Source organism: Cervus canadensis, chromosome 3 (genome assembly GCF_019320065.1).
Source record: "Cervus canadensis isolate Bull #8, Minnesota chromosome 3, ASM1932006v1, whole genome shotgun sequence".
In the NCBI taxonomy this organism is placed as follows: Eukaryota; Metazoa; Chordata; class Mammalia; order Artiodactyla; family Cervidae; genus Cervus; species Cervus canadensis.
This window is the reverse complement of record NC_057388.1, coordinates 86,139,300-86,154,687: the sequence shown is the minus strand read 5'-3', so window position 1 is coordinate 86,154,687 and position 15,388 is coordinate 86,139,300. Positions and strand designations below refer to the sequence as shown.

The 15,388-nt window shown below is 35.9% G+C and overlaps 1 protein-coding gene across 4 annotated transcripts in view; it reads left to right on the top strand.

Moving 5' to 3' along the window:
- Window positions 1–15,388, top strand: part of GRM8 (glutamate metabotropic receptor 8) — an 850,596-nt gene that overhangs the window by 526,752 nt on the left and 308,456 nt on the right. For all 4 annotated transcript variants that reach the window (XM_043463632.1, XM_043463633.1, XM_043463634.1 and 1 more), the window contains exon 7: window positions 2,807–3,007. In XM_043463632.1, coding sequence (XP_043319567.1) covers window positions 2,807–3,007 — 201 coding nt within the window. The remainder of the gene's footprint in view (window positions 1–2,806; window positions 3,008–15,388) is intronic.

Sequence of the window (15,388 nt, the reverse complement as noted above, 5' to 3'; positions counted from 1 at the left end):
TCATTTTCAGTTATCCAGTTCAGTGATGCAAAATAAATGACACAAGATCTCTCCATATATAGATAGGGACCTACCCTCAATGTAGTTATTTCAGGTTTTTTATCACTGTATTTCCCTTGTCATATGCCTCTTTTTTATAAGCAACCATGCTGGTCTGCCCAGGACTGTCCAGGTTTTGATCCTATGACCTGAGAAGCTCCTCAGTCCTGGACAACCAGAGTGATTTGCCACCAGATAAGATCTTTAAAGAAATAACTGAATCTTTTTGGTCACTGTGACCATTCTTCAATATTTATTTGTGAGTTTTCTATTTTGTGGTTAAAATCATGGGAAAGAAATTTTAGGTAGAAGCTGCAAGGATTGTTTTCACAGGTCACTTGATGACATTCTGAACATAAGCATTGAATACTACCTAGGAGCCTCAATCACTGAGACCTGAGTATAATAAGTGATTGAGGTTTCCTTGGTGACTCAGTGGTAAAGAATCTGCCTGCCAATGCAGAAGACTTGGGTTCAATCCCAGGGTCAGAAAGATCCCATGGAGAAAGAAATGGCAACCCACTCTAGTATTCTTGCCTGGGAAATCCCATGGACAGAGAATCCTGGCAGTCCATGAAGTTGAAAAGAGTCAGACATGACTGAGCACTCATGCATAATAAGTGATTGAGACCAGAGGAAAAAATGTTCAATGATTAGATAAATGAAAATGAATAAACTAACTACTACATTTGTCTAGAAAAAAGTCACTGTTTTTTTCAGAGTATAGGACCCAAATATAAAATAACCATTTAAATTAACCTCTCTAAAGTTAGTGGAAACATGCATTAGTGTGAAGAAAGATAATATTTGTTGAACTTAAAGACTGTTTATTAAAGTTGAATAACTGACATTTATGGGAAAATTTAAAGTGCTTGCTTTTGGTCTCTCCTAGTGTTATCAGATGTATAAAGTTTAGGGGAATGTGAAAGTGAGAGGAGATCCTTTTTGCTTTCCTTAATAAGCCCTCAATGTCCTTAACTCACTTGATGACATTCTGGACATAAGCAGTAAAGATTATTCTAGGATCTAGGAGACAAGACACCGCACAGAGATATAAAGACCTGTTTGTTTGTTTTTTCCCTGTGTGTTCAATATGCTTGCCATCTACCCCATTTTTCTGGTGACTGAGAGAATATTGGTGTCAATTTGGAGAAGTGGGAATGGTTCCCATATCTGCCCTGTGTGTCTAAGTGAATTTCACCTCCATAATCTTGGTTTCCTCATCTTTAGAATGAAAAGGTTGGATTATAACTAATTATATTTCATCTAACTTTAACATCAAATTTATCTTCCATTTTTAATTCTGTGTTTCTATCACATGTTAAATGATAAACATGAAGTTAAAGGTATAATTTCCAAGGCCAATTCTCAACCCTCAATATACCTAAAACAATTATTCTGAATGACATTCATTTTAAGAACTCTGCATCGTTTATATAATGTATGGCAAGATGACTATAGTTAATGACACAATATTGTATACTTGAAAGTTCTTATAGATCTTAAAAGTTCTCACACAAGGAGTAAAAAGGGAACTCTGTGAGTGATGCATATGGTAACTAACCTTATGGTGGTAATCATGTCACAGTATGCATGTATGTTAAATCATCACATTATGTTTCTTAAACTTACACGGTGTTATATGTCAATTACATAAAAATAAGCTGGAAAAAATAAACAATAAAAACATAAAATTGAGTTTTTATTGGAGAAGAAATTAAGAAGAAAACAAATTGAATGATTCTTCTAAAGATATAGTATTGGTTGCTGAGTTGTGTCCAACTCTGTGATCTCATGAACTGTACCCAGTCAGGCTTCACTACCCATGCAATTCTCCAGGCAAGAATACAGGAGTGAGTTGCCATTTTCTTCTCTGGGGGATCTTCTTGACCCAGGGATCAAAGCTGGGTCTCCTGCATTGTAGGAGGATTCTTCACCATCTGAGCCACCAGGGAAGCCCTAGAGATAAGCAGTGCACTTAAGGAAATATTGTCATTTAATATTTACAAAAACAGCTCCCAAGCAGCACATTCTAAACAAGGACAGACCTGAGGTTATGGGGAGATCTTACTTTGGGCTGCTTATTAGATGATGCTCTGGGAGCTGAGGTGAATGAAAAGAACAACAGTCTATACACATTTTACTTAAAAGATCGAATCACTACCAAAATGCTAGGTAATTACTAGCATGTACAGTATAATAGAACTCAATAAGGTGGAAATGAAGATAATGAAACTATATGTCTTTTATTTACTTTATATCTTTTTGTTGCTAATGGAATAGTTTCTGTTCTTTCCCAATGAAAATTCAATACCCAGTTTAAAAACCTGACTCAGTAAGAATAGGACTAAAATAATCAAGAGTAAAATCAAATAGTTTTGTCTCATTAGGTGTGCCTCAAATGATGAAAATCTTAGCCCTCATGCATTCTTTTAGTGAAATCTAACCCCAGTTGATGGAGAAGGCAATGGCACCCCGCTCCAGTACTCTTGCCTGGAAACTCCCATGGACAGAGGAGCCTGGTGGGCTGCAGTCCACGGGATCGCTAAGAATCGGACACGACTGAGCGACTTCACTTTCACTTTTCACTTTCACGAATTGGAGAAGGAAATGGCAACCTACTCCAGTGTTCTTGCCTGGAGAATCCCAGGGACGGGGGAGCCTGGTGGACTGCCGTCTCTGGGGTCGCACAGGGTCGGACATGACTGAAGCGACTTAGCAGCAGCAGCAGCAACCCCAGTTGATGGCTTTCCGTTTTCTTTTACAGGGCTGGAGCGAATTGCACGGGATTCATCTTATGAACAGGAGGGAAAGGTCCAATTTGTAATTGATGCTGTGTATTCCATGGCTTATGCCCTGCACAATATGCACAAAGATGTCTGCCCTGGATACATTGGCATTTGCCCACGAATGAGTACCATTGATGGGAAAGAACTACTCGGTTATATTCGGGCTGTAAATTTTAATGGTAAGTCTCAACTTTTTTTGGTATCTAAACACTTGAGAAGTGACAAGGGGTGTCTATTCTTCCTATATATAGAATATACTCCAGCAGAGTGGGAAGCATAGGATAAGAAGCAGTTCCCCCTTTTAATCAGAAGTGTGAGTTTTTCCACCTGCTTTTAAATCTCAAACACATTTTTTTGTGTGTGCTACCATTTATCTGTTCCTGAAAGAAGCAGAAGTTAAAAATAAGCCGCTATCAATCAAAATATCACTCTTTCAGAAACAACTTAGGAGGCTCATTTGGAACCACTGACAACAGATTAGATTTCTTTGAAAATGTTTTGTTCATGCCATTATTAGAGAAGGCATTGTTCACATTTTGTTTTGAAACCAATTTTCAGCATTTTAAACAGTAAGATGACTTGAGGAAGAGGGGGTGATTCGGAGCTGCTGTATATTTACATTCTAAAAGCTCTGTGTTAAGCTTCCAAGGCTTCTTTTTCTTTGTATTTCTTTCAACGACTGGGTCAATTTGAAGCAATGAGCTGTATCGTGTAAGGTAGAACTACATACAATGAAGTGGAGATGAGATTTGCCTTCTGCGGCAGCAGAAATGCTGCTTCTCTGAGTGACACAAGAAATTAGTACAGAATATGGTGGATTCATAGCACTTGGCTGAGAATAGCCAAACTGCCTGCCTCAAGTGATGAAACTATTGAATTCTGCTGTTCTTTCATGAAAGTTGTGATGGTTGCTGCTCATGACTTTGACCATTATTTTCAAATGAAATGATAGAATGCTCTGAGTTCTCTAATTCTTTCTGTTTGGCTGTAATCCACACAAAGGACATGCCTCCGAGCCACGCACAGTGCTGCACTGTCCATCATAATACACTCCAGTGACCTCAGCTGCCAGCCTTTCTCAAAAAAGCACAAGGTCATCTTCAATTTAGAATTCAAGTGGAAACTTCTTCTTTTACTCTGTTCAGGCAATGGGAGACACAATTTGGTTTACATTCAACCCAAAGGACCCTCTTTTTTCAACAGAATTTGGTGAAACATTATATAACGCCATTCCTTTTGTTAAGAATATAAATAGTAAGGGGAATTTGAAAATAATTTTCTTACAGTGATTAAATGGAGCGCAAGAGGAGTGTTACAATGCAAGGTTATTTACCCTAATGTGAGGTTGGGGAACACTTTGTTTATCTAAATTGTTAAACAGTGGAAAGAGGAATGCAAATGAATATATTTTTTCATTAACTGAAGCTCATCTCCAGAAGAGAGGGAGATCTTTTAAAGAAACATTGGATTAAAGCACTTCAAAGGTGAATTACCAATTTCTCTCTTAACCATAGATAAAAACCTAACCCTTCCTTGATGACTTTAATTATCATACCATACTGTAATATAATGATGCCATTAAAGACTACTAAAAAAGTCATAATGTCTAATGATTATTAACACAATTTGCCTCTAGACACCAATGATTTCTGAGTTCTGTCTACTTTTTACAGTTTTTTTTCCTCTTTGCATTTTCAGAGTACTGTTGCTGTGATTGTTTTGGGGACTGATCCCTTCTATAATTTGCTTCTTTCAATCTACTATGAACACAAAAACACATATAAAATGTCATCAATGTATTTATTGAGTCCATAGAATGTGTTAAACATTATGATAGGTGCTAAAGATACATTACAGGTAGAAACAGTTCAAACAGACCTAAATTTCTTGGGGAATTTAGATATCAGTCAAAAAAGCACATGAAGGTATAATTATGTAATCTGCAATGAGTATTGAAAGAGAAGGTCTGTTGGACTTAAAGTTTGTAATAGGGGAAAATGTCCCTATTCTAGGGAGTTAAAGACAGCTGGAATCGAGATGAAAGGGAGAGATAAGGGCAAAGCAGTAGACAGAACCAGAGAGATCATGAGGTCTTATAGGTCATTCCTACAATTTGTTCTTCATCTTGAAAGCAATAGGAACCCACTGAAGCATAATGGAACTGTGTCTGATACAAGAGTAAACGAACTCCAGATGAGGATCATGTAAAATACAAGAATTTCAGTCTATGAACTCAAAAGAGAATCTCTTTGATTTGAGCTCCTTGGAGATTGATTTTGCTAATGGCTTAAAATTTGGCTGTGTTCCAATAGCTGGTAATAATAGTACTGTAATAATAATAGGGCTAGAGACCTGAGTATACGTAGATTGTCATGGGATATCTAATTTGATTTTCAGTAATTTTCAGGATGTTTATCAATTTTTTATTTCATTATTGGCTTACTGTTAGCATTCATTCATTATTAATACCTTGCCAGTTTCTGATAAAAAGACACATAGGGCTGTTCAAGTAGAAGTACATCAACAAGACAATTGAAAGGAGGAGAAACAAATTTAGTCAAGAACTGTATCTGGTACAGTAGTAAGAAGGAAGGACTAGGTTAAGCACTGAGCTTCCTAAGCAGTCAAAATGTAAAGGGACATTTGATGGAATGCATAAGCTTCATTACATGATAGAAGCAAGTTTATCTTTTTTTTTAGGAGAGAATGAATTCTCTTAGACATTATTTCTAAAAGAAAAGTATCATATAAGACTTTGACAGCCTAATAAGCAGTGTTATTTAACAAAATTTTACTTGGGAAGCTGGAGGGAAACAAAGACTTGCCTCTTAGGATTACTTTTATTGTTACTAGTTGAACAAAATGCTATTTCTATAAATTTTTTAAATGTAAAAATTTATCAGAAGAAAGACATAAAATAAAGAAGAGTTCAGATTTTTCAGGTACTTAAGCAACAATGTCAATTTCTTCCTCTGGTCTGGTCTATAGGCAGTAAAATATTAATACTGTACATCTTGTATAGAATCAAAGATTTTTCTGTTGCCATGAGAACCTTATTCATCATAAAGAAGAAGTATTGGATAGAATTCCAGAAATGTCTCCTTACCTCTCCATAGCTGAGCAGGACAGAGTCGGCATACTAATCAGGGCTGTTTGACTGTAGGTAACAGAAACCAACTTAAGCTTGCTTAAGCTAAAAGGATGGATTTATGAGCGTGTGTCAAGAAACCCCCTGGCAGAGTATAGAAGGGCCTAAGAAGAGAACTGTTTATAAGGACCAAAACCTTTCAGAAATCCAAACATCTTTCTGCCTGCTTTGTTTTGCTCTTCCTATCTGGGTTTTCTCTCCTCCTAGGTTCTTGGGGTAGGTAGCACAACTTTTAGAATTTGGTTGCTGTTTGGAACATGTGCTAAGAGGAACATATATATGTTTTAAGTCTCAATTCTAACTTCTTGGAAACTTGACTCTCATTAGCTAAACTTAAGTTTGATGTCAGACCTGTTCCAAATTATTAATGGCAAGGAGCAGGTAGTACAAACTTAGTTGTTGTGAGACAGTCCCAGTGGGTGAAAGGGACATTTAAGAAGTTTCTATCAGTGACTTAGGGGGAAAGTTTAAATAAAGTGAGCAGAGAGATGAAAACCTGAGGAAGGGGTGATGCCGTGGTCTCTGAATCTCTTTGCTTCTCTAGGTGGGTGAGTTTTTGTTAAGGTGGAGGAGACACAATTAAGAATCACATAGAATCGGTGGGAATCTGAGAGAGGAATCAGTTTTGGAATTATTTAATGAATGCAAGCCTTCATGTTGTGATTGAATTCTCTGCATGAAGTACCTTCCTTAAACTCACAGTGAGGTAGTGTAGTGGTCTAACCATGTCAATGCTCATTATTCTAAGAAGCATATGTAAACATTTGCCTGATTACAGAGACTGGTATAGAGATGGAGTTTATCAGAACTTTCTTTTCTTTAGAAACTTTATTATTTTATGGACTTCCTGAAAGTTTTACAAATGTGCAATTCTGAGAGTCTCTGAACATTATAGACTGGATTTAAAGCATATTTCCTTGTGTATAATACCTTTAAGCTATCTAAAAGAAATAAATACTGCTTAATATTAGGAAATGTATTGCAAGCACACTAATAGGTCAAATAAGACAATGAACAATATCTCATAAGATCTATAAAAAGCCATTTGCTTAAAATATAAATTTCTGTTATAAGTACAAAAACAAACTAGAAATGGAATAAACATTTAACAGTATAAGCACATCTTTCTTGACATATAAATAGTGATATATTTATTTATAGTTATTTTTGTTGCAGAGATAAATTAGTCCTGTTAGCACTGTTATTAATAGTCTATCACTTTTAGCCATTGAGATAAAACAAGGAACAAAAATAACAGAGATTACTACTAAAAAGGAAAAAGAAAGTAGTATTATGATTACTTCAAATGATTTGATATCAAGACAGTAAATGGAGAAATATATTAGAATACTTTAAGGTGATCAAATATAAAATTAATATTAAACCATTAAAAACTTTCCTACATACTAGTAAGAAGCCGTTAACTCATATGGGAAATGAGACTCTGTTTTCTTTGCAAAAAATACATAGACAATATCTTGGAATAAATGGAACCCCAAAATAAGAAAGATCTATGTGAAGACAACTTTTTTGAGGGACATCCACATCCCTTGTTTGTAAACAGAAAAACAAACTATAGGAAAAATGTTATTATTTTGTGAGTAAATCTGTATTCAGGCTTAGAATAGTTCCAACCAAAAACAAAGGAGCATTTTCTGGAATTTGAAATAATATTTAAAATTTTAACTGTGAATATAAATGAGTAAAAGTAACTAAAATGATTTTGAAGGAAAAACTATTCCTACCAAACGTATTAACATTTAAGCATAATGTTAAGTTATAGTAATCAGTTCAGTAAGAAACTAGTACCAGAACAGACATATAGTAAATGCAACCAGGTAGAAGTAGCCAGAAATAATAATAAAATAATAATCAGTTTGTATATATATATACATACATATGAATTTATGATGTGATAAAGATGAGTTAGAACTCAGTGGGAAAAGACATTTATTATCAATTTACAGTAAAATCAAGTGATCATGATTTCTCCATATCAGAGAGTCTTATCCATTAGAGTTAGGTAAAAAGAAGCAAAAGGAAAAAAAAGAAGAAATATAGAAGAAGATGGTTTATCTTTTAGATGGAGTGCTAAGTTGTTTCATATCCCACTGTTTTTTGTGACCCTATAGCCCCCCAGGTTCCTCTGTCCATGGGATTTCCCAGGCAAGAATACTGGAGTGGGTTGCCATGCCCTTTTCCAAGGGATCTTTCCAGCCCAGGGATCAAACCTGAGTCTCTAAAGTCTCCTGCATTGGCAGGCCAGGTCTTTACCACTAGCACCTGGAAAGGCTCTTTTAGATGGAAGGATTATACTAAAATAACCTCAGTTCTCTTCCAGCTCTATATTCACCACAGATTGTTTTAAAGATAATGGAATATTTTAAAAATATAGATATCTGTCAGTGTTCTTACTGTTTTTTTTAGTTTATTTTTATTTTTTATGAATCATTCCTTTAACCCACATTCATTTTACTGGGAATCTTAAAAAGTATCTGATAAAAGGGCTCTCTGCTAGGCATTAAAAATGCAAAGATTAATAAAGTGTGATTCTATGAATTTTCAAATGTCATAGCTTAACAAAGGAGAGGTACAAACATGTTACCAACAATAATTCAATTTGATAAGTGATGTGATAGAGGCATGGGCTTGTACAAACACAGCATAAGACTAAGATTAGGGAGCTTAGCCTAGGGGGTTTGGGGGGGTGCTCAAAGAATACAACACAGAGAGCAGGTGACATCTGATTTAAATTACAAATAGAAAGTGACATTTCTCTAGGTGGACAAGATGGGAAAGGATATTCATGGCAGACAAAGCTGTTTAATAGGAGACGGAAGACAGGTGAGAATATGTGTTCTGAGAAAGTGAGCATCCTCAGTATAAGAATTCAAGAGACTGACATGGAAGCAGTCTGAAGATGAGATTAGCAACATGAACTTGGGCCGGTTAGAAATCCCTGCCAAACTCTGATGTTTGAATCTGACACAGGAGGCAGCAGCGAACTGAAGCTTTCTGACAGGACAGGGAAGTGCTAGGATTTGTGTTTTAGAAAAATAACTATGGCAGCAATTTGCAGACAGGAGGGAGAGATTGAAGATAGGCATGACAAGTTAGGAGGTGGTTCCAATCATTTCCAGGAGAGAAGAGTTCCTGAAAGGGGAAAATGAAAGTACAGATGGAATATAAAGAAATGAAAGAGGAGGGAAGGGAACAAAGAATCACTTGAGTGCTGGCTCTTTTCTAGGCACGGTGCTTTGATTAGAAACTTGAAGGTTTTGAGAAATATCTTTACCTCCCCAAATGATCTTTCTTTGTAACTGTTTGTGACAACTCCATTAGTAGGATTAATTCAGTATCATTTTGGGGTGCATATATCTTTATTATTTAGTGTTGTCATTTTTTAAATTAATTTTTATTGGAGTATAGTTCCTTTCAATGTTGTGTTGATTTCTGCTGTGCAGCGAAGTGAATCAGTTGCACATATACATATGTTCACTCTTTTTAGATTCCCTTCCCATTTAGATGACAACAGAGCACTGAATAGATTGTTTCAGTGTATATACCATTGATAAAATCGGCTTGACACAGCTTTATTTTATGAACCTTTATAAGTAGAAATGAGACATAAAATATCACTATATGGAAAAACTGACAAAAAATGGTCAACTCTGGAAGTTATGATGCATCATTTCCTTATTTAGTTATTACTTATTTGGTAAATAGATTTGAAGAAAAATCAAATGTGATGAAGTGTTTCTGTGTTAACCTTAAACATAAGGTTATATGTTTCTGATAGTTACCATACTTGGAATAAAATTGAGAAAATCATTATTAATCATTTGGAAGTACATTATATGATTTATTCTTGAAGATAGAAATTTGCAGACCATGAAGTAATTCCTGGAAATATTTCTACATTTTAAAAAAAGTGAATGGCATATGAAGCAATATTGAATATGTAGTGATCAACAAACAGGTTGACTTGAAATTAGGTAATATTTCAGTTTTTGATTGAGGAAAATTTTAGGCTGGTTAAAAAATATTAATCCTACAAATGAAGCCATCATGGAATTTAGCAACATAATTATACTTGCCTCCGTTTTCTAAGATGTGTGTGGGGGGAGCTTTGTGTGTGGGGAGATTAAGTCTAATTTCTTTGATAGTCGTGAAGAACAAGGACTCTCATTTCTTCCCTTCATGTATAGACTTACATGTGGGCCAAGATGGAGGCAGCATCCTTCAAAGCTTCAGTCAAACAATAGACTTGCCTTAGTTCCTCCTTGGATCCTCCTCAACTTCACCTACTGCAGTGGGTTTCTTTTACTTCTTCTTTGTTCTTATAATTCATGGACTTCATCATGTGCCCAAAATTAGGGGAAAATGATAAGCAAATTCCAGAATTAGATGAGGTACCATGGGCTCACTAACTGAGGGTTAAGTATTGGTGTTGAATCTAAACAGGGATGCAGCAGTGAGCCTTGAATGAGGGTAGGGACAGATGAGGAGCTGAGAGGAACTGAGGTGATGGGGACTTTCTGACGGAGTTCACATTTAATGATTTGATTTTATCACAGTGATCAGAAGCACAGGCTTTATACTGAGAATTTAAATCCAGTTTCAGCAGTCACTACTTTGAGATCTCAGTCAAGTAACAACACCTGTCTAAATCTTTGTTTTCTCATTTATACAATGGGGATATTAATAGTGTGTGTGTGTGTGTATATATATATATATATACACACTCATATAGAGCTCATGTGAGATCTAAAGTGATAATATATAGAAAGTGCTTTATCAGAGATATACTGTCTTATGTGTGGGGAATATTAATAAATAAATAATGAAGTTAGTATTTAGATCATCATATAAAGGTGATGAGATGAGTAGAATGGGACTGAGGACTTGAGACTTCAGAAGGCTGCAGAGTTTAAAAGCTCTGTGTATAAGGATTGCTAGTGGGAGCGAAACCAAGGCACAGGTTGGAAAAATGCTTTTGCCAGGGCACCAATCAACAAGGTTTCCCCAGAAGTGTCAGTTTCTCAGAAAAAGGAACAGAAATATGAATGTTTTTACAAGTTTCTCAAAGTACATGGCAAAGTACCCTACTGCTCATATGGGTATCTGCTGAGTCTAGGGTAGATCAAATGGGGCTCATTTTTTCACTGTTTCTTCTATTTCCTTCAAAATTATGCACTTTTTAAATGAAAAAAAGTATTTATTAGAATAGCTCCCATTCTATTAGGGATAATTATTTTCTAGTGATATTTCACTTCAGAAAGAATCTACCCGAAAATTATAATGGAGGCTTGATTATTTTTCTCTTTAAGGTTATTAACTCTTATAATTACATTAAACTTTAATCAAGAAGTTAGCTTGAAAGTAAAGAATATGAATGAGAAAATTATTTTTAATTCGGGTATCTAATTATTACACTTTGGGGATTTTGATTTTCCCAGTCTTTTGAATGTATTAAAACCCATGACTATACAATAACTTTTCTTTTGAACCATGTGAAAAACACCTTTGTATGTGAACTGTGAACTTCCAGATATTCAAGCTGGGTTTAGAAAAGGCAGAGGAACCAGAGAGCAAATAACCAACATCTGTTGGATCATCAAAAAAGCAAGAGAGTTCCAGAAAAACATCTACTTCTGCTTTATTGACTATGCCAAAGCCTTTGTGTGGATCACAACAAACTGTGGACAATTAAAGAGATGGGAATACCAGACCTCCTAACCTGCCTCCTGAGAAATCTGTAGGCAGGTCAAGAAGCAACAGTTAGAACTGGGCATGGAACAACAGACTGGTTCCAAATCAGGAAAGGAGTATGTCAAGGGTGCGTTTTGTCATCCTGCTTATTTAACTTCTGTGCAGAGAACATCATGCAAAATGCTGGGTTGGATGAAGCACAAGCTGGAATCACGATTGCTGGGAGAAATATCTATAACCTCAGATATGCAAGTGACACCACCCTTATGGCAGAAAATGAAGATGAACTAAAGAGCCTCTTGATGAAAGTGAAAGAGAAGAGTGAAAAAGCTGGCTTAAAACTCAACATTCAGAAAACTAAGGTCATGGCATCTGGTCCCATCACTTCATGGCAAATAGATGGGGAAACAATGAAAACAGTGAGAGACTTTATTTTTTGGGCTCCAAAATCACTGCAGATTGTGATGGCAGCCATGAAATTAAAAGATGCTTGCTTTCTGGAAGAAAAGCTATGATCAACCTTGACAGCATTCTAAAAAGCAGAGACATTACTTTGCCAACAAAGGTCCATCTAGTCAAAGTTATGGCTTTTCCAGTAGTCATGTATGGATGTGAGAGTTGGACTATAAAGAAAGCTGAGTGCCGAAGAATTGATGCTTTTGAACTGTGGTGTTGGAGAAGACTCTTGAGAGTCCCTTGAACTGCAAGGAGATCCAACCAGTCCATCCTTAAGGAAATCAATCCTGAATATTCATTGGAAGGACTGATGTTGAAGCTGAAACTCCAATTTTTCGGCCAGCTGTTGCGAAGAACTGACTCATTTGAAAAGACCCTGATGCTGGGAAAGGGCAGGAGGAGAAGGGGATGACAGAGGGTGAGATGGCTGGATGGCATCACTGACTCAATGGACATGAGTTTAAGCAAGCTATGGGAGTTGGTGATGGACAGGGAAGCCTGGCATGCTGCAGTCCATGGGGTAACAAGGAGTCAGACACAACCGAGTGACTGAACTGAACTGAAACACCTAAGTTAAGGAAAGATTATCAATTTCTTTTTTAAATTTAGGGAGTGTCACATTATTTATGACATTTATTTCATTTATTATGTCATATAACTTCATTCAACAAACATTTATTGAATGTCTATTTTGTGTCTCAACGGAGCTGTTTGTATTTTGTCTCTCTTCCAGTTCTCATGTCTCCTTTTTCTTACTTCATATGCCTTTAGATCTTAAACTTCTTTTCCTCTCCTTTTGTCCTCTTTTCTTGCCTAATGTTGCTCCAATTGCTCTTGTGATCATTCAGTATTCAAGTTAGTAACAGTGGCTAAGGGTTTGAGCTTTCAACTGAAACAAGGATTTGAACTAAAATTGTAACTCTTGCACTTAAGTGGTGAAACCTTGGATAAGTCACTTAATTTTTAGAAACTTCCATGTTCTCATCTTTGCATGGAAATAAGCATCATACCTACCTTGTAGTGTCATTCTGAGCATTTAATGAGATAATTCACAATTCCTGGCACATTGTGAATAATCAACAAATGGTAACTATTATTTTTCCCTCTGCCCCATGACAAAACTAAATTTTCTGTATATGTTTACTGAATTTCAAACATACATACATAAATATCCCTCAAATACACAGTCATTTATATATTCCCTTACACACTGTAGTTTCAAAAGCATCCATTAAATTTCCTTTAAAACATTTTTTATTGAAGTATTGTTGATTTACAAGGTTGTGTCAATATAAATTTCTTATAATCAGTAATATTGTGTTGTCTGAAATTAATTTCTTATTTCTTCAAGGCTTAACTCATCTATTCTCAAGGTTGATTAAGCTTTCTTGTTCACTTTTTCTCTCTTTTAGTCACCTTCTGATACCCTTCATTTTTTTTTTTAAAGCAGTTTAGAGTGATATAGTAATAACAGGATGTAGAGGCCATTCTAATCCATTCTGCCTTGAATAAAATGATCAGATAGGTAAAGAGGTGGAGGTTGTTGTTTGAAATAGTGTTCAGGGTATGTGTGCTGGAATAGAATACACCTTGTATGCTAAGAAACTTGGGAACTCACTTAGATGTGGGTTATGAAAGACATATGTGACCTGTGCAAAGAATTTAGCTGAAGATCATTGTTTGTACCCAGAGAATACTGTTATACCAGTGCACATCCCATTCGGGTTATCCATTCCCACAGAACTGAGAAGAGTGAATTCCATACAACAGCATTAGTTAAAAGCCATCAGTACAATTCAGTTCAGTTCCTCAGTCATGTCCGACTCTTTGCAACCCCATGGACTGCAGCATGCCAGGCCTCCCTGTCCATCACCAAATCCCAGAGTCCATCCAAACTCATGTCCATTGAGTCACTGATGCCATCCAGCCATCTCAACCTCTGTCACCCCCTTCTCCTCCTGCCCTCAATCTTTCCCAGCATCAGGGTCTTATCAAATGAGTTAATTCTTCACATCAGGTGGCCAAAATATTGGAGTTTCAGCTTCAGCATCAGCCCTTCCAATGAATATTCAGGACTGATTTCCTTTAGGATGGACTGGTTGGGTCTCCTTGCAGTCCAAGGGACCCTCAACAGTCTTCTCCAACACTGTAATTCAGAAGCATCAATTCTTTGGTGCTCAGCTTTATTTATAGTCCAGCTCTCACATCTGTACATTACTACTGGAAAAAACATAGCTTTGACTAGAGATGGACCTTTGTTGGCAAAGTAATGTGTCTGCTTTTTAATTTGCTGTCTAGGTTGGTCATATAAGCCCTATCATTTAAAAAAGTAATTTAAAAAAATGGCAATGTACATTTTGGCAAGTGAGAGGAATGTGGTATAAGTCTTTCAGAAAGATATTTATTAATTTCTCATCAATTAATTAATTACTCATAATCCTCAACCCTATTTAGGAAAGCTCTAACTTTCCTCATATCTTATGTTTTTCTTTCCTGACTATCTAGGTTATACTGATGTCCCACTGAGAAATTCTAACCTGTTTAACAATACATCCAAAATGCCATTCCTCCCAGCTCCTTTAAGTTCTCTTAACTTTCTTTTTATTTTTCTGTCTTTACATAAACCACAGGCTTATATGAAAAGGTATATAGCCTCCTCTCAATCTCTTTTGCTTCATTCAGAACTTCATGAAATGAAGAACTGCCTTTTTTTGGCTTCTTAAAAAGAGGGTAACATAAGTGCAGAAGATTGCAATAAGTCGACAGCTCCATGGATTTTTTACAGACTGAAAACACCTAAATCAGTATCCATAACAGCCAATCACCTCCTCTGAATCTCCAGCTGGAACCTTAAAACCTTCCCGTGTTCTTCCAGTCAGTACATATCTCTCTAGTAAGTCACTGTCCTGACTCGGAACAGCGCAGACTAGGGTTGCCAACTTTTGTGCTCATATAAATGAAGCTACATAATCTGTACTCTTTTATGCCTGGCTCATTGCACTGTAACTTTTGATAAAGAGGAAGTAAAGCACATTCCCACCATTATCTCTCTCTATTAACATCAGATTCAGTTATTTAATTTACTTTGTTACATATTGAGAATTTAATTTTTAAAGTCTAATGAATTATTTTATGAAATAATAACACTTAATATCTATTAATGAAGTTTATAATGTAGGAAAAATTAACATTTTAATACAATATCTACAATTTCTTAGAAAGTGGTAAAATATTACTTCTAATA